We start from the raw sequence: 19,422 nt of genomic DNA, 5'->3' as shown, positions 1-19,422 counted from the left end.
TTTTCACTATAGCGTTCAATTTTATATTAGATGCTGGCTTTTCAAACTCAGTGCAATATCATCTTTCTTACGTGTAGATTGGTTTAGGTTTGAAATCTAAAATGAAGGATTTGTGTTTAGAACCTGTGCTAAAATCTCAGTTAAAATGTGAAAACTTCATAGTTGAAATGACGCGTAGCGCTTAAGGATATTTATACCATTACTGTGGGAGGAATCTTTTTTATAATTTTAATAGTCTTTAAAAGAGCCTAAGCATTTCTTTTAAGCAGAAAGATTACTGGTTCGGATGCCTTGGAGGCGCAGTAACCTCTGAAATTTCTACTGGGAGCAATTACTTAGACTGAGTACATCAAATAACATCATCAACGTTTTTAGGTATAAAGAAACAGAAGCATAGGGCTCTTCAATCATAAGCTTCCCCAGCGTAAACCAAGGGGTGTATCGCGGTGGCGGTGGCTGTGGGCCTTTTTGTATAAGGCTATTAAAAACGCAAATAGGAAATATTTATTTGCTTGCGTGCTGTATGAATGCTTAATTTTTCCTTTGAATCGGAATTGCTCTCCTCTTATTTTGGCGAAGCGACAGCTGCGGAGACAGAGCAGAGCGCTAAGGCACACTAACGCCTGTATGGATTCACTGTATGGTGGTCAGATCCCTTTTCAATTGGGCACGCTTTATGTAATCCGCAAAGCAAACAAGTGAGCAGACATAATAATGTTTTAATGCTGCATTTGTTTCAACGGAAACAGAGGAACAATTAAGTAGTTTGCCAGAGTAAACACATACATCAGGAATATCTCATTCCCTGTCAGTAGATGATAGGTTTCCACAATTGCTTCAAGTGTTTTATTTGGTTTGGAGGCCCATTTATATTGCCACTGAGTGGTAAATCTTGAAAAAGCAGAGTGTTAATTTGTTGTTAAGAAAATATATGTCTGCGTGTATCGGTGATTCCGTCTTTTTACTTATCTAAAAATACTATGTGACAGCGATGTTTAAAGTGCAGTACTCCGTATCTAAATTTTATTCTGTTAGAAGCTCCAAAAATAATTACGGTAGCTGGTCAGTTGTGTGGGGGGCTACAAAATGAGTTTAGCACTAGAAAATATCAAGTTTGCAGAAGCTGTTCATTTTTTACTGTTTTCGGGAGGTTGATTAATAGCGGGCTGTGTCTCGGTGATAGACACAGGTGTATAATATAGGTAATTCCTCTGTAATCCATGGTGAATATGTCACTAAAACTAGTTGCATCTTGTTTTCAGGTCTATGGAAATGCAGGATCTAGCCAGCCCACACAGCCGACTAAGTGGTAGTAGTGAATCCCCCAGTGGTCCAAAACTTGATAACTCCCATATAAATAATAATTCCATGACACCCAATGGCACAGAAGGTGAGCCGCCATTTTTTTCAGTCTTTCATAGTTTGTTTTTTTCTCCTTGTTGCATTGGTGTTCTTGCAGTCAGTAAGCCGTACAGAGAAAATGTTTTACTATTTTAGGTGTTACGTGTTTTTGTAATATGGTGTATAGAGCCGATGGTCAATGTTTATCAGTAGTCACTATTATCGAGTTTCAGCAATAGCTTTCATGCCAGGTTTATGTTCCTTTCGTGAAGTTTGACTGGACTGAGCAGGTAGTATACGCAGGGCTTAGAAAAAAAAATATTAAAAAAACCCCGAAAGGGTAGGTTAGCGATGAGAAAAAAAGGAGGTTTTTACAATTGTCGTACTACAAACTGCAGTCTTTCAGTCTTTTCCACTATTTTGGTATTTCTTATGTTCTCACTTTTTGCAAGCTCCTAAGGCTATGAAAGTTTCGTCAAGTAGGCTAATAAAACTAAGTGTCGAAATTTCCTCGGGCTAGCTTGCTGCTCTGATGGAGTGGCCAAAATTCAAACAGGTGTAGTAATTCAATGGGGTAAACTGATACCTATTTTTCAAGAAGCAGTCAGGCAGTTGATAAGTTATGTTTGTTCTCAGTAGAGTACTAACAGCAGAACAACCTAACGGCTTTGCCGGTAATATAATACATATACGATACATATAATAATACATATAATGAAACACAGAACGGTTTATATAATAAGCAGCGAAAGATACTCGTTCCTGCAACGTTTTTACGGCAACAGTAGGAAAGATCATACATGACATTTGGCTAGCTATGTGAACAGATATTTTAATGCATTACGAGAAAAGAGAGTCACGCAGCTTCAAATATTACTTTTCCATATAAACGTATAGTTAAACAACTGTTGTAGCAAAGGTATGCCTTTTTTTTCTGAAGAATTGGGTCATACTAGTGCTGTCAGACTGTTTAGGATTATGGACGTGCGTTGCATTCTTCCAGGAAAGGCACATGTCAATCAAACAGATGTCGTCCCCCCGCAATTCCCCAAACATTTCTGTTATTCATTCTAATTGGAGTCCTCTGTAGTGGGGAGGGTTTATGGGTTATCAGATTAACAGGCGTTTGTGCCAGAGTTGTGTATAATTTACTTTTTGCTATTGCTGTATAAGTATTGCTGCAATCAAATATTAAGCCACATGCTAAAGAAAAAAAGCAGCTTTTAAAAGAATAAATAAAGTGCTTGATGTGTTAATGTAGTTTCAGCAGAAAAATATTTCACGTCCACAGATGAGTCTTCTTCCTTTTTAATACACAAGTATATTATTGTATTTTTATAACATATTGTCAGGTATTATGTTATTTTATAACATACGTCAGGTACCAGTTTTGGTACAGGATAAAATTGCTCGACCCTTTCAAATTAAAATTCCTTTTGCCCGCGAAAGCCTTTGCTGTAAACTTCACCAGCTTTTGTAACTTCTATGGAACTGGAAGGTTCTTTAGTAGCATAAAAATAGGGAATGTTCCTTGAAAGACTGAAAGACACTCACCATCTGGCTCGACGTTTTGTTCTCAGTAGTTGTGTGCAGGCACACACGCTGGAAAATCGGGTGCTTAATATCACTTTGTCAGGAAATTAGCTGTATATGGTATCTACTCATGGACTGACCTCAGGTAGCAAATAATTTTGGACATAATATCCCCGTTTCTCAGTAGGTATCAGAGTTTATCGAAGATAGTAGATTAAACCATGATAATTTATTTATTTGACATTAGAATTAAAAAGCTCAGGCTTATTAGTTCTGGGGGAATTCTACCCAGAAAGCCCTAACTTGTGATACACGTTTACCTTCTGAGCCGGAGCCCAACGCTTTGCTTTTCTCTGCAATTTTCCCCTCAGGTGACATGACCCTCCTCAGCACTGCAGACTGGTTGCTAAGCCCTAGCGCACAGACCCCCGCAGGTTTGGGTGGCTGCAGTGGGTGCAGCAGGCGTGGGTGCTCAAGCATGCGTTTTTTCAGATCTTGTCCATGAAAGCGTCCCAAGAAATAGCTTGTGCTTGGCGATTCTGGTCTAAAAAACCTCCTAAATTGAAAATCCCTGTCTCTGATTGCTCTTAAGTGGCAAATAAGGAAAAGTTTGAGACAGAAAAATAATTGGATAATTTATTTCTGAATTAGATGTGTGCCAAGAGACAAAATTGGTGAGCGAAGCAGATGCCTAAGTATATGAAGGTGGAATTTTTGCTCTTCATCTGTTTTATCTTGAAAAAATGGTTATTTTAGGTTCCTTGAGCTGCTAAACCGGCTTAAGGAAAAACGGAGTGAATGAAGCAAGGGTTTCTTATTTTTTTTTTTCATGAAAAGGTGAAGTAAAATTATTTGTTCTGAGATTCTTGAAGCAGAATGCTGCTGAGACACAAGTGGCAGACTGTAAGGATGCAGTCATAAGGGCTTGCCAAACACCTTTCTTGAAGTGCTGCAGTGTGGTTTGCTTTGCTTGTTGCACGCGGAGTGGCGATGTGGGTTGCAGAAGCTTCACATGTTAAATATAATATGTGAAACCGACGTCTAATCTACTATGCGCTCATTCTCACTAACATGAAAGAGCCCTTCTTTTCTGGCGTAAGGGACCTTCATGTGAACGAGAAACAGGGCCTCCAGGTATTTGCATGTTATAAATATCTTGTAAAGATATGTTAAATTTGATTTGACTATGGGTGTGGTTTAGGCAAGTTTCCATACCCTGAAGTTCAGGATATGTTTGCTAGATGAGGGGGAGGGGAAAAAAAAAAAAAAAAAAAAAAAAGAAGAAGAAAAAAACCCCCAACCCTGTCCCAAAGTGAAATGGCCCTGTTTCAAACAAATGTTTATTAATTCCTCTAAGGCACATTTTCAGACTTGTCTCTTATTGATGTTGTTCTACAAGAGGATGTGGTTGGAAGATAGCTCACAGTTATCAGCTAATATTTTTAGCTTCACACTTAGTGGTAAATTTTCAAAGCACTGAATGGAGATTTAGTTGGGTGATTGAGTCTGAGTTTAATCTCTGTGTGCAGCTTTCATATAATAACTCTTTGTGTGTTTAATTTCACTTTAGTAGAGCAAAATTACTGTAGTGCAGAACTAACCAGGTAGTGCTGGCCAAGGACCGCAGCCAAAGAAATTCAGGGAGTTTTGGGTGACCGGTTTTTATTTCCTTCTATCTAAACATTTTTAAACAAGTCTGATTTACTACTTTTTGTCTCAGATAGCAATTCCTCGATGGGATCCTTTTAGAGCATAGTGATTTCTGTAGAACAAACGCTATTCTTTTAAGTTTGTTGCAGATCATGAGACCGTCTTCATAGCTCTGCATGTATGTATGGTGAGGGGAAAGTAGGACTTACTTAACATCTTGATTTAAAAAAATCATAGCTAATAAGAAGTATTTACTTTGCTGGTGCTTGGGTTTTTAATTCCTCTTGTCTGGGCCAGGCAGCATGGTCTTCAAACCAGTGATGGGGAAGTAACAAGGAAATTATAGACCCTGACCAGTCAGAGATTTCCCAGGATCAAATGCAGAGGAGTAAGACTAAAATACCTGTCTAAAGACACTCAGAAAAATCAGTTCTGGCATGCCAGGATGGAGCTGATGGTATAAATACTGCAGTATCTGAGTTTTCTGTGATCTCTCTAAGAGTTTTTCTGCAAAATACCCTCTGTTGTAGGGAAGAGCACACACTGGACACCATTAAAAGTTTGGCCCTGTATAAATTGCCTTTAACAGAAAATCTGTTAAAAAAAAAAAAAAAAAAAGAGAATCGAAGTAGGGACCAAAATGTTCATAGTCGTGCCTTATCTCTATTCTTCCTTGGTCAGCAAATTGCTGTGGTGGGTTGATACTGAAGGAGTTAAAGAAACAATAACAACAGAAGCTAATAAAATTGCCATTCGTTAAGTTTTATCAGACAGCTAGTGGCTATTCCAACAGCAGTGCCCACTTTGGTGGATATACTTTAGAGGGGAAAGGCTGCGAGTAATCAATAAATTTGAAAGGAGTAGCAAAGCTGTTTTCCATAGCAGATAACTGCATCCAGTTTCTGCCTGCAGTGATCTTTACTTTTACCTAAAGAATGTAAATCAGTTCTGATGGATTACACAGAAGCCTGTGGCCCATCATGATGATGTTTTATGCAACTGGAATGGAAAAGAATAGATGAAGACTGGGAGAAGGAGCCATGGTTTTCCAAGCAATTACACTTCATTCACGTTAGGAGCATGGGGCTGTTTCTGCCCTCATTTTTGAGTGTTCAGAAGGAAGAAGAGAAGGCATTTTCATATCAAGCGGGAAGGGAAAACGGATAACAAATTGAAGATCAGATTTTCAAAGATACATAGGAAGGGAGGCTTCAAAGGGAGTTGGACATCAAAATTCTTTTGGGAAAAAAAAAAAAGGCTCTTTCTCTTTAAGTACCTGCTGCAACATGAGAATGAGATCCCACACAAAGGCAGTCAAAGCTCCCCACTACGTGACTATATAATGGGTAGCCATTAGAAAGGTTGTTTTAACTCCGGTGAAGGTAAATCCATCTTCAGGGTTTCAAAAGGCATGGCTGTGGAGTATGTTTGCTGTCAAGTTGCAATATTATAGAATGGAGAAAGAAATGTTTTCCAGTGTTTTCTGAAGTAATGGTGGAGTAAGATGTTGAAATCCATAGCGAAGGTATGAGCTGGTCATTGTTATGGCACATGATGTAGATTTCTGTAAGTAAATTATATGTTAAGTATTTGTTGTAATTCTAACAACACTTTGTAGCACTCAAAATAGTATTTCAGTATTGCAGTCAAGCCTGCACATCGCCAGTGAATGATTTTTAATATTGTATGTTATTCATATTTTTTTATAGTTATTCATAATTTTGTGTACTTTGAGGTGCAAAGTTGTGGTAGCTGATAGCAAGCGGACAAAATGATCCTCCTTTGGGAGACGTCTGTGTTCTGGTACCTTTCAATTGCTCATTGCTGGAGTTTCTGCCAATTATGTATGCTGAAGTTTCTAGACTTGTGTTTGTGAGGAAGAGCTTGGTGGTATGAAACTTGTAATTGATACAGGGATACCTCCATATTTAGACATCCAGAAATCATAGCGCACTAAAGGTAAATCTAATATTTGCATTTTAGTAGGGTGTTAGTATCAAGAACTATTGATGCTAACTTCTTTACTCATCCCAGAAGAGTGCAAAAGGACAGTTGTGTGGCCAGAGGCAAAGACTGCAGTGGTGCCAGGCCCCAGACTGGCACAAGCAACCTGGGGGTCCATAGGGGCTCGTAACAATCTTCAACCTGCTGCCACTTCTGGGGGATGAAAATGATACACACATCACCACCCATTTATGTGAAGGCAAGGGGCTGACTTGGACTATCTTTTCTTCCCTGCTCTTCACCTTTTTCTTCTTGCTGTATTACATTGTCTTCCTTCCACACTCTTTGTCTTATCTGTGCTTTTATTCTCCTGTTTCCCCACGAGTCCTTCCATCTGTTCCGAGCACACGTAGCATAATGCTCTATTATTCCTCTTTTATAGGTTTTTGGCCAGTGAAGTAACTTGTCTACTTCTCTGTTGGCTCAGTCCAGCAGCTCCTGTTGCAAGGTCTTGAGGAGGAGACTGGCTAATAAATATTTATATATTTATTGTCTTTTCTGTATGTATGTGCAAGCTTTGTGAAAACTTCACCAATTCATTTTCCCCCATAAAATTTTCCTGAAAGAAAGGACCTCATTTAAGCAAAAAGTTAATAGCAATACTGGTTCCCACAGACATTTGAGGGAAAGAAAAGACTCCAAATGACAAATGACTTAAAAAAAAAAAAAAGAAGAAGAATGGAACATCTTGGAAGCCCCATTATTTTAATATTATTTATTTTTGCAAGCTTCTCTTAAATGTGTTCACAGCACATGCTGTTTCAGACTGTGGATGGAGCGTGGTGATGTGAGAGCACCCTCTGAGTGTGTCTGAGGGTCCCAGAGCCCTGCTGGCACGGTGGCTTTGCACAGGCTGCGGGATGTCAAGAATCGTGGAATCATAGAATCATAGAATGTGTTGGGTTGGAAGGGACCCTTAGAGATCATCTAGTCCAACCCCCCTGCAGTAAGCAGGGACATCTTCAACTAGATCAGGTTGCTCAGAGCCTCATCAAGCCTGGCCTTGAATGTCTCCAGGGATGGGGTGTCCACCACCTCTCTGGGCAACCTGTTCCACCTGTGAAGATATTCACTCCATCACCGAAAACTGTAACTGCAACACGTTGCACTAGGTGCGGTGTCTCTCCAGTGGGACCAGCCTGTTACCACGATCTTCATGTGTGCAATCGCATGATTGCCCAGCATAAAATAGAAATATCACCCGCCTGTCCAGTAACACAGATGAGAAGGAAATACAGCCCTGCTGTTGGTGTGCACCAGCAGAAACTCCAGGGAACAGGAGTAGAGCATCTCAGTCTAAGCTCACACCTTAATAGACAGTAGGGTGATATTTGAAGAGCCTTAGCGACTTCAGAGACTTGTGACTTGATGATTTAGCACTTGCATTTGCATCTTGTAATCTTCTGAGGGGTTTTGCTTGTCACAGGTAGATGAAAAAGCATGAAACTGGGTGACACTTCAGGGTTAGCTGTGTTATCTGACCCCTGGTTGGTGAGGGAAGTACCTGTTCCACCTAGTTTGATAAGACAGGATGGGGAGTTTGCTGCTGCTGGGTGGAGAGGAATGCAAGCTGGCACTGTCCCTCTTTGTCCATGTGAATTTAGCTTTAAGTCTGGCGGTCCTGGACTTCAGACCCTGTCCAAAAGTGATATTATTTCCCATTTATGAAAGGTCCCACCTGCTTTGTCATTCTGCCTCTGTCTTCATGTCTCAGTCTTGCGTCTTGTACACCCAAATGGCAGAGTGGGCTTGACTTATCCACGATACTCTCTGTTCACTTGAAGCCCTCCGTCTTCCCAGAAGGCAGCTGAAGACAACCTTCTTTGCTATCAGTGGCTGGGGCTCTGACATTGTGTAGCTGTTCTCTCTGGCTTTGGTTAAAGAGTATGGATATTTTAGATGGACTATGTGCAAACTGTTAAACGCGTGCAGGGGAGTTGCCATGGTCAGATTCCCAATTGAGGATTTATGAAGGCAAAAAATAAAAAAGGAAATAGGTAATAAGGCCTCTTAAAGGATTGTCTCTGGATATATGCTGCCTCTGGACAGGAAAGATACAATCATTCGGTTTAAATTGACAAGTGAATGTGAAGGGGTAAGAACATTAGTTTGACTCAGATATTCGTGTCTCCTAACTGCAGTGAATAAGACTATTTTAACCCATGACTCTACTTCTTAGATCAATATCCAGGTTAAATCTTGATTAGCAGCTACAAATACTATCAAAACTTGACTCCATCCAGATGGTTTTGAATTTTTCTGATTTTGCACTGTAGCGATGATGCCATTTCTTTGTAAATTTAAGGTTTTTACTGCTAGATGAGCAGCTACAATGAAGTTAAAGCTCTTTCAGTTGTAATGCATAATGTAAGAGGAAGATGAGGGTCTTGGGGGAGCCGTGTGTGCAGGGAAGGCTGGGTGCTATCTGCAGCCCAAATACTGCAGAAGTTTTGAAGCCTTCTCTCATCAGAGGAGGGGAGAGCCGGAAACAGTCTGGGCTTGAACTAGAATGTGCTGCTTTGAGCAGGGACTTTCTTTGAAAACTAAACATAAATTTAGTCTGGAAATTACCTTGTAGTAATTACCTTCTGGTAATTTCCAGACAATGAGATTCAGGAAGAGTCCTCTGCTTTGAGAAGCAGAAGCAAGTAAGTTTATCAGGCGTCATGGTCAGGAGCTGATGAATTGATAGTCTGTGATAAAAGGAATAATGTCCTGGATAGGAATTAGTATAATTGAGTAATCTGTTTATAAGTAACCTGTAGCCTTTAGTAACCTTTTATAATTGCAGGATTCTTCAGTAAAAACAGAGGAGAGTTTCAATAAAATAATGGAAAATCATATAATCATAGAATGTGTTGGGTTGGAAGGGACCTTTAAAGGTCATCTAGACCAAGCCCTCTGCAATGAGCAGGAACATCTTCAAAATATCATCAACTCTGAGATTCAAGGTAGAATTTTTGTCCTGTTGTTAGTGACAATTACCTTTGAGCTTCCAGGTGAGCTTTGGGCTTCTAGTGGGTACAGAAAGAGTATAGTATCAAGCAAAACAGTGTATGAATGGTAATGGAAACATAAAATATTTAATCATAAAATTATAGAATTGTCTAGGTTGGAAGGGACCTTTTAGATCATTGATTCCAACCATCAACGTAACACTGCCAAAACCAGCACTAAACCAGATATCTAGCCGGTGTTTAACTGCTAACATTATTTGAAGATTTCACCAAGAGACAAACCAAAGCAGGGCTAGAGATCGTATTTATAGGTATGTCTATAAACAAACTAACAGCCTCGCTTATTTTGTTGAGACTCTTTGTGCCCCGTGAACACTGAGAGCTGTCAGCCAGGAATGATTTCGTTTCGCCCCCTTATTTGTATAATACAAAGAATATAACATTATAGTATTAATTTAGTCTTAAAACAGCAAAATTAAAACCAATTTAATAAGTCAAGCATATTTGGCTTAATGCATATGGCATAGCTGTTAAAAAAGACTAGTTCAGTAAAGCAAGCCTTATATGTATTTTAGATAATCAAAGTAATTTTAAAAATATATTTAAAAACCTTACTTCTTGCATGACTGAAGGTGCGATCTTTATGATGTATTCGTATGACTTCTGTGTCAGGAATGGCCAAATGTTAGGTCTCTAAATCCATATTTAAAACTGCCAGCATCTCATTCCTCAGAGCGCTCTTTTTTCTGCTCTATACACCAGTGACTGCATGACAAGCTGTGAGCTCAGAAAGTTGTTACTTGGCAAATGAACCTCATAAACTTGTGGGTTCTGGTCTGAAGTTCTCTTTCTCAGTGGAGTTCAGAAATGGCCACGTAAATAACTTTTAACCACCTTTTGTAATATGGCTGACAAAAGAGGGCCCCTGCAATCTCTGAGTGTCTTAAGAAGAGATATCTTCACAATTGATATAATGTTGGATCTGCAGTTATGCTATCTCAGAATTTTTGTGCTTTTCTCAGAGTTAGCATGTGTGTTATTGTCTACTACTCCTATTTTTTCTGTTATTCTATTGTGTTGTTTTCTTAAACGGTTTATTTTTAAATCTTGTTTTTAGAGTCTCATAAATGACTAGAAAAGAAAAATAAGGAGGGAAAATATCTCTTTCGACATAGCTTCTTAAGCTCCTTGGTAGATAAACCAAATCTGTACCAGTAATTCTAAATAACGGTTGAATTTTTGCAGCAGATTAGGGATACGTTAGATTTCTTACTTCTTATTGATAATCTGTTTTGTTACCTGAGTGGTTTTGCCGGCACTAAAACTTAGCATTTTTCTAAATCAGGGTTTGTCTCTATAATGCAAGTCTGATAAATCTGCACCTCTGTTCTGATAGAGGAGCAGGAGAAATGGGAACTCTCCTGTTTCACTTTTCTGCGGTCTCTGCCATGGCTGAGTGTGTTGCTGGCAGTTACCATCAAGCTAGCGGCGCGTTCTGCGTAGCTATGGCAGTATTCCCACTGATTGGCCAGTGTCATCCTGTGAAAGCTTAGGACACGTTGCAGAAATGTTAATTGTCATGGAAAATGTGGAGAGCTGAAATCCAGAGCGTGCTTAAGGAGCACGTGGCAGGGCCAGATCTGTGCCCATCCAAAGCTTTGCTTCCTTGGACGGCTCAGAACGTCTCTCATGATAGACACGGATTACTGACGTGCTGCTGTGATGGACTGGCAGGCTTGTAACCTTAAGAAATCCCTTTGCAGCTCTCTTTCCCCGTGATTCTGGGAGGAAATATGCTCCATTGCAGGTCAGTTTTTGTCTTGGGCAAACGAGAGACCTTCCTTTGCAATGAGAATCCAGTGGTGAATATTTCCAACTGGCAAAAAGGCTCAGACGGAAGGAAATACGCGGTCATTTTCTGGCATTTTGATTAAAATGCTTGGGGAATAGAGGGCTTTTCAGTTCCTATCCATCTTTATTAAATTCCCAACTAGCTGCGGCACAAAGTCTGTTAAGGTCATGGTTGTTTCTAAAGATGGCATAATAGGGCTTATTTATTATCACCCTACTAATGGGTATCCAGATCAGGAATAATGTGAACCGCTTTCTTATCGCATTTTTTTCATATATCGAGGAAATACAACAGCTGAGAGAGGAGATTTACGGAACAGTTGTTATGAAAAATCTGTGAGCACTTCAGTCAGCAACTAAAATTCATTTCCATGAAGAAAGTACTGCAGTGGATTTCATATGGGTTTTCCTGTATCTTCAAAAGTCATATGTTTAGTAAATAACAATCAGTTACAAACACAGTTGTACTGAACTATTGCTCATGAGTTATAGAGGCAGAAACTCCATTTTGATGAGGTTTTTCCCAAAATGGTATCTTTAACAAGGATCTGAGATCCAGATAAGTGTCAGAGGCATGTGAAGTAGGCTTTTAAACCAATCGCAAGAGAGGCATTTACATCCACTTAGAAAGAAATTACCCTAGAAATCTTTATCTAGAAGAAATGGGTCTCTATATTGTGTGAGGTGGCTCAGTGTACTCCTCAGACTGCTCATTTGCAGTGATCCAAATGATAATTTATTTTAGAAGGAATATAGAAGAATTGTTTCTCCAGTGGAAAAGAGGGGAAGAGTTTGGAGAAAGCATATTCTGAAATCTTCCACCCTTTACCCCAAGTTGCGTTGATCTGCCTCATCTTCCTCTCCTTTCCTTCCCCAGCTATAGAGTAAAGTATCTTTCATTGTTGTTTCCAAAAGTATAATTGCATTATGGAAATTAGGTCCAGAGGACTTGCAAATTTTTGGGAAAGCTGGAGTATTCTATGGGGGGAAGTATTAGTCTGACTGTAATATGTAGCTGTGATAAACTTCTAAGAAAAAGTAGAAGATAATGTAGATGCTATAATTCTTGGTATCTAGATTGACAAACCATTTAGAACTTGCTCTAAAAATCTGGTAGTTTCTGGAAAACTACTTGGGATAGACACTTGGCACACTTTGCAACAAATATTTTGTTGCATCTGTGTGTTAGACTTTTAGTATTTAGTTATGAAATGGATGTTGGATATGTTATATGCTGTGTTTTTAAGAAATACATTTGTATCAGAGTTGTAGTTCAGATCATGAGTGCACTCTTGAAGTGGACCTCTTGGCCACCTTTTCTTACCACACGTTAATTCACCTTGTGGAGTCTCTTGGACTTCACTTATTTCCAAAAAGATGCACTGCAGGAGTGCAGCTAACATTCTCCAGCTGCTGGTGGGTGCTTGGGACAAAACTAAAACCTAGCATGAAGTAACCCCCCAATACCTAAACTGTGGATACTGGACCCTCTGTGACAACTGTTTCACTCCATGAAACTTTTCTTACTGCACTGCTTGCTAACGCAGACAGAGCAGAGTTTTGTGTGGAGCAGGTATTGATCTCCAGAGTTAGCATGTGCAGACAAAACATCCTGCGTGAGAATCAAAAGAAAATAGTGGGCGATTAGTAAAATCTTGAGAGATTGCATGTAAATCCCTTGGATGAGGTCAGGTGAAGGAAATAGCGAGGCATGCAGAAATAAGAATTTGGATTGGCAAGGAAAGGAAAGGTCCTTTGTCAAAAGGGGAAAGCGCCTCTCCCTCACCCTTGGCAAACCTGGCACCAGAAGGGTTTCTGCTAGTGATGGTTGCAATTCCTGAACGTGTATGTATAGACAAACATACATGCACACACGCACGTCTACGTCAAGATGACACTAAGGCTTCACACGTCAAATAGGATATGGTTTACCTTGGTTTTCTTGGATTCGCTTTCTGCAGTGTGACTGAACTGCCTCCCTGAAAGGTCAGGTATGCACCAGCGCTGGTGCGTGGGAAGCGGTGACGGTGTGTGTCCACTAGAGCGAAAGCGGTGGGATGTTGTTGATAGTAAGACCAGCTCCGTTGCTTTCTGAAGCGTCATCCTCAGTGTCTTTTGGTGTGCTGTAACTCCAAAAGCTAGGCATGTAGAGTGGATTTGAAAGATTGCCGTGCTGATCTGATAACTCCTTGGGAGTAGGTATTGTGCACCCATGCCAGGTCAGCCCCATCCTTGCCCCATGGATCGGAATACTGTTGTTACTGAGATTGTGCTGGAGTAACAGAAAGGGAAATTTGTTTATTTATTTGGGGCTTTATTAAAAGTCATTAATTACTACTTAATTATGAAGCAGCATGAGCCAGGAGAGAATCTCTCTTACTGTCATTCTTTTTTTACTCTTTGACAGCTGTGTTGGGTTGTGGGTGCAGAGGGAATAAAATGGAAAAGCATTCTTTGAAGTATCTGTGAGGATTGGGTCCCCTTTGTTTATTCAGGGTTGCTGAGTATAAAGTTGATTTTCATTTTGAGAGGAGAAATCCACCATGAGGAAAGTGTTTCACTTCATCACAAATTCTCAAATTTTTGCTCTGAAAAGTTATTTGGATGGAAAAAAATAAGTGAACAGCCCTCAGAGAAACTAATTTGAAAATTATTTCCTTTTTTGTCTTGTTCAAATTGCTGTCTTTCAGACCTTTAAATGTCTGTGTGACCTGATCTAAATGTGGGCCCTTATTGTTGGGTCTGCAGGATTAAGAGGAATCAGGACAGGTGCAGAGAGTTGCATGGGGACTTTTGGTTTGTTACAGTGGCTCTTATTCCTTGGGGACAGAAATAACCCTCTCGATCATTTTATATGTATGTGTAAATCATAGCTGCCAGTACTTTGCATTGTTTGTATACACAAATACATAACATGCAAAATATCGATAGCCATGATTTAAAACATTTTCGGCAGATTTCTGTTTTATTGAATTTGTGGCTGTAGTGAGTGTGTGTGCATGCGTGTGCAAGAACATTAGGTGCATATAGAATATATTTTATTTATATTTCTATAGTTAAAACAGAACCAATGAGCAGCAGTGAGATTGCTACTACTACTACCACAGACGGGTCTTTAGACAATTTCTCAGGATCAGGTAAGGAAAAAACAAAGGTTTTAAGCTCAGCATTTCTTCATTTACTATTTTCTTTTCCCATGTGGTCTAAACCTGTGCACAGCTGTTAAAAAGTCTTGTGCGCTTTGCAGCTTATGCCTATTTCTGTTCATCGTACTCAGACAGTGTGAGTCAATAGGAGTTTTCCCCGAGTAAGGAGCATTACAGCATCAGCCTTATTGATGTCCATCAGTGTCTTTGGTGGGAGCCTCACTAGGGAGTATTCTGGCCCAGAGTAATTACTCTTTTGTTTTCTGTGAGTAAACATACCTGCCTCTGTGATTAGCGTTGTCATTGAGGGGTAGGTCTTCCTCACTTATTGCAATTTATTATTATCATCAAGGTATTCATTCTTTTGTCGGGCTTTTTGTTTTTTTTTTCTTCCTGGAAGCCAAACACATCTTAGCTGCTGAACACGCAGGAGACAAACACTGTGAGAAAATCCTGAGATGTCTGCACAGTTTTGCATACCTGTGGATTAACTGTGGTAGTCCTAGCACACTGTTTTATGGTGCAAATCAAATTAAAAAAAGGATCTAATACTACGTCATGGGATTATATTTCCAGAGTAGCAAAATTTGACATCTCACAACCAGTCAGGCTCCAAGTAGCCGACTCTTTTTCTGGTCTTGTCACAGCCTCCATTTTCTGCGCGTGCTGTTGAGTATGAAACTATCAAACTTGAAAGGCGAAAAAAGGTTGCTAGAGTATTTTAAATCTCTGAAAGAAGAAAAGGTAGCATGTTTAGTAGTAGCTACGTACATCTGTGGCGATCTGTCTAAAGGTCGGACCGTAACGTTTGAGATATCTGCAGCCTCACGGGCCACAGAAAAGAAAAACTATCAGGTGTGGAAGGCACGGAAAGAGATTCCCTGCTTCCCTCTGTGCTTCGCGAGCACTCCCAGAGTGTAAAGATGATGGATTTTCCCTGTAGTTGGCCAGGAAAGGGGTAGCTGGCAAAGGGTAATTATCCGTGCCTTGTTTATTTCCAAGTACTTAGCAATAGTGCCTGTTGTTTCTCCGGCTGTCCGATTTTACAGTAGTCTCATAACCTGCCGCTGACCCCTTCCTGGCAAAGGCTTCAAAACCCACCTTTTGGGACCTCGAGGAGAAATGGCACCCAAACGGTAACCAGAGAGGGAAGGGCTCCCGAAAATAACGCCCAGAGCAGAGCGCGCTGGCACACCTGCCACGCTCCCGGCAGCACCCACAAATACCGAAAGAAATGAGGATGGGTTGGCATGTCGGCAGCGGGAGCAGAGCCGGGGAGCAGCCGGCTCTTTAGCCTCCTGGGCTTAAGAGTTTCTCTGTGGTCATGACATCTTTATGCAATACTGAGTGATTTGAAAGTATTTTAGAAAGCAGATAAGATGGGGGAAAGAGAGAAGGAAGTGTAATCTGGTAATACATCGTCTGCATTATGGAATTATTTAAAAAAAAAAAAAAAAAAGAGGCACGTGCTCTGAAGCTGGCCATATGTTTTCAATCGAGGCACGCATAAAGCTCCTTCATAAAATGTAGGTCTTAAAAATTCTAAAAGTTAATAAAATGTTGCACTTGAGATATCAGTAATCCTTTGAAAATATGAAGGGAAATGTTTCCATTAGGAAATAGGTTGTTTGCATTGAAAATGTTGTCTGTGTGCGAGCAAAGAGTAAACTATTGCTCAGGAGTTGTACAAAGGGGCAATTTAGTATTTGAAATTCGTAATCAAGATTTTAATGTTAAGCATTCTTGTATAGTTCCTGATAAAATATTATTTTCTATCTAAGGTATCAATGATATTTGAATTTAATTAAAATCTTGTTAATACTCTGAAATTCTATTAGGAAAAATAATATTTATCTTTGGTGTGTGTATTTACACTTCTGTGTGCTTTCTTTTCTCCTTGGTGCAGCAATTGGAAGCAGTGGTTTCAGCCCAAGACAAACACACCAGTTCTCCCCACCACAGATTTACCCTTCCAAGTATGATATCTTTTAAAAATAATAATAGTAGTAGTAATAATAATAACTGAAATAGGCAGATTTTAACCTCATTTAAAATAATAATTGGGTCCATCTGTTAAGTCATAATTTAAACCGCAGCAGCTTCTAGGGAAAAAAAATATTTTTTTTAAATGCTAAGAATGTATTTGAAAAATATTTGGAAAGTTCTTATTTTACTTATTCTTTTATTATGGATTTCTTATTGTTGTTTTGTCTTTGTCTTACAGTTTCCGTTGTCTAGCACAGCCTATGATTATGTGTTAATGAAGTAGCAGGATTATAATAAGGCTAAAAATAAGTACATGCATGTCTGTCTAATGCAGCGTCTCTCCTATTTTCTGTCATTTGTAATCAATAGCAGACCATACCCACATATTCTTCCTACCCCCTCTTCACAAACGATGGCTGCGTATGGGCAGACACAGTTTACAACGGGGATGCAACAAGCTACAGCTTATGCCACCTACCCCCAGCCCGGCCAGCCCTATGGAATCCCTTCGTATGGTAAGAAACCACATCCGTGTTATTTTATTCCAGAGGTAAATATTTTTTAGAAGAAGATTGCGTGACCCTCGGCTCAGTGCTCAGTGGGGCGGCTGTGCTCCCGAGCGTTCCTAGTGGAAGACTGGTAATTTCCCCATTGGAGTGATGCTTAATTTATGTGTTAAAGAGCTAAGAAGCTACTCAAGAGGATGACTCTCTTTTGGGATCAAGGAGAGAGATTCATTAGGTTTTTATTAGCAGTGAAGTGGGAAAAGAGATCTAGGGACTTCCATTACACAGGCAGAGCTCCTGGTGACTTGCCGAGGAGCTTTGCTCTCCAGCAATGCAGTAGGGTTCATCAGTACATACAGGTCTAAATTTCAGCTGTTCCAGATTACTGGAACCCAAGTGAATCAGTGAAGCTGCGCTGATTTTCAGCAGGTGAAAACCTGATTAAAAAAAAAAAAACACACAAAAAAATCTCACTTTTAATGTTTTAAAACTCCCTGGAGGTGAAAACTGAGGTAAATTGCCACTAAAGCTCTGTCTGCCTGATGAAGGAGATAGTACTAAGTAGCAAATATTTCCAAAAAAATTTAATTTAAAAACAAGCTGCTGTGGGTGAGACCATTTTGCTGCCAGACTGTCTGCTGGCATACCACATAGAAGCTCGGCAGCAAGGATGCAATTTTAGAAAATAGGTCTTATATTCCTCTGTGGCAATATATTGAAGATGCACAATCTGCATGCTTTTAGCAGTATATTTTGTAAAGATACATTCAGGTAATGTAAATTTTATAACAAAAGGGCAGAACTCGCAGTACAAACTGTGCCCCTTAAAATCATTAAAACTTTTAAGTGCAAAACTGGTGAATCTTTCATCCTGAAATCTGCCAAGTTGAAATCCACTGGGTCTCAAGCGTATCCTACAACAGATTACTCTGGGCAACAGGTACAAGAAATAGATTAATATTTCCCTTTACTTTAAGAAAATGTGTTTCATTAATATATCATCAATAATTATGATCCAAGGAGGCATTCTTCCTGTGGCTACAGCCTTGATTACTTACCACCAAAAATATGGTGAATTGGATGTTTCTGTTTCAGTTCCATTCCACATATTTAAAACTCGCGCACACAAAATACGTGAAGGATATTTAAGGATATTTCCAAGACTATGGAGATGGGGATTCTTCCCACCCCCCAAGCCCCCCAAGCTCGTCTTGCCGATGAGCGCTTGTCTGTTGTTTCCAGCTGGATCGGGTGGTGTGTGATAACAGATGACCCCTTTCCCCACCACGCTCTTCTGGACCCGTTTCTCCTGTGGCCACCTCATGTTCATACTTGGCTGGCTGCGGTGGCTTGGGCAGCCCAAACAGTGACTTTTTTTGGTTTTTGCTTTGTTCCTCTGGATGAAATCCTGACCTCACTGAACTCAGCTATAAAACTCCCCCTGACTTCAGCAAGGCCTTGATTTCCCTACTTGAGTTTAGCTGTCTCATAGTCATCCGAGCTATAATTGAGAGCTGCTTTACTTGGCAACTGCTCGCGGGGGGGTTAACATGCCTGCCTGCTCTTTTGTTTTGTTTCTTTTTTTTTTTTCCCAGTCCATCCCCCGTGCCTAGGACTTTGGATAATTTTGCCTAACATTTTACATTGCAGAGCTGCTTTTGGCCACTGAACCCCCTGGTTCCTGAGCCATGTGGATTTTAACGCATTTTGTTCTTTTCAGACAGTCCCTCGTGGCTGGGGCAAAGGTGCTCCTCAGGGAAGTATTTCATAGCAGTAATATTTAAAAGCAAATAACCATTAAAAAGTTTTGGGACCTAACACCATATATATTTTTGCATACTTAAAGCACATCATATAGTCCATGTTCCCAAAATAAACTATATGGGGAACGCTGGGATGCTTATTTGCAACCCGCAAAAACTGAAGCCTTGCGTAGAGCCAAAATTCTCCTCTTGGGTCTGCAGCTTAGACCCCACATACCATCTGCCTTTCCTTTTTCTCGTCGAGGCAGAGAGCTTCCAGCAGGTATAAAGAGAGGAGACTTAGGACATGCGTGGAAGGAAAAACTCTGAGTTGGAGTGGGGGGCTTCACCCTTTTTGTTTCTTCACTCTGGGGCTTAGTGGGGGGAAAAGTAATCGTGAATTCACATCAACGTTCCCTCACGTTTTCTCCCTAGGGCAGTTTGGGAAGGTGCTGTCTCGAATACACCTCCAGCTTCTTCATTTTTCCACTCCCCCCCCTCTGCCACCGTGGTGCAGGGGAGCGGGCAGGAAGGGGGGTGGAGGGGAATGCCACTGACAGCTGCCTCCCAGGGGCTCCTGGCTCTGGTTCATCTGCAAAGCCCCTGAGGAGGCTGGAGAATTTCCTGCAGCTCCCTCCTCCTGCCCGCTCCCGTACCAGCGTCTCACAAAGGCTTTGCTTAGCAACTTCTTTTCTTTCCAGATATT

General features: G+C 40.3%; 1 protein-coding gene across 17 annotated transcripts in view; it reads left to right on the top strand.

Moving 5' to 3' along the window:
- The window catches only part of EYA1 (EYA transcriptional coactivator and phosphatase 1), a 169,890-nt gene that overhangs the window by 83,803 nt on the left and 66,665 nt on the right, over positions 1–19,422 (top strand). For 6 of the 17 annotated variants that reach the window (XM_074577256.1, XM_074577254.1, XM_074577263.1 and 3 more), the window contains 5 exons: positions 1,263–1,390; positions 3,246–3,308; positions 14,393–14,473; positions 16,389–16,458; positions 16,838–16,983. In XM_074577256.1, coding sequence (XP_074433357.1) covers positions 1,263–1,390; positions 3,246–3,308; positions 14,393–14,473; positions 16,389–16,458; positions 16,838–16,983 — 488 coding nt within the window. The remainder of the gene's footprint in view (positions 1–1,262; positions 1,391–3,245; positions 3,309–14,392; positions 14,474–16,388; positions 16,459–16,837; positions 16,984–19,422) is intronic. The other 11 variants (XM_074577259.1, XM_074577257.1, XM_074577269.1 and 8 more) reach the window with 5 other exon arrangements.

The sequence above is a fragment of the Larus michahellis genome, chromosome 2 (assembly GCF_964199755.1).
Source record: "Larus michahellis chromosome 2, bLarMic1.1, whole genome shotgun sequence".
NCBI classification, from domain to species: domain Eukaryota; kingdom Metazoa; phylum Chordata; class Aves; order Charadriiformes; family Laridae; genus Larus; species Larus michahellis.
This window is presented reverse-complemented; position numbering and strand designations above follow the sequence as displayed.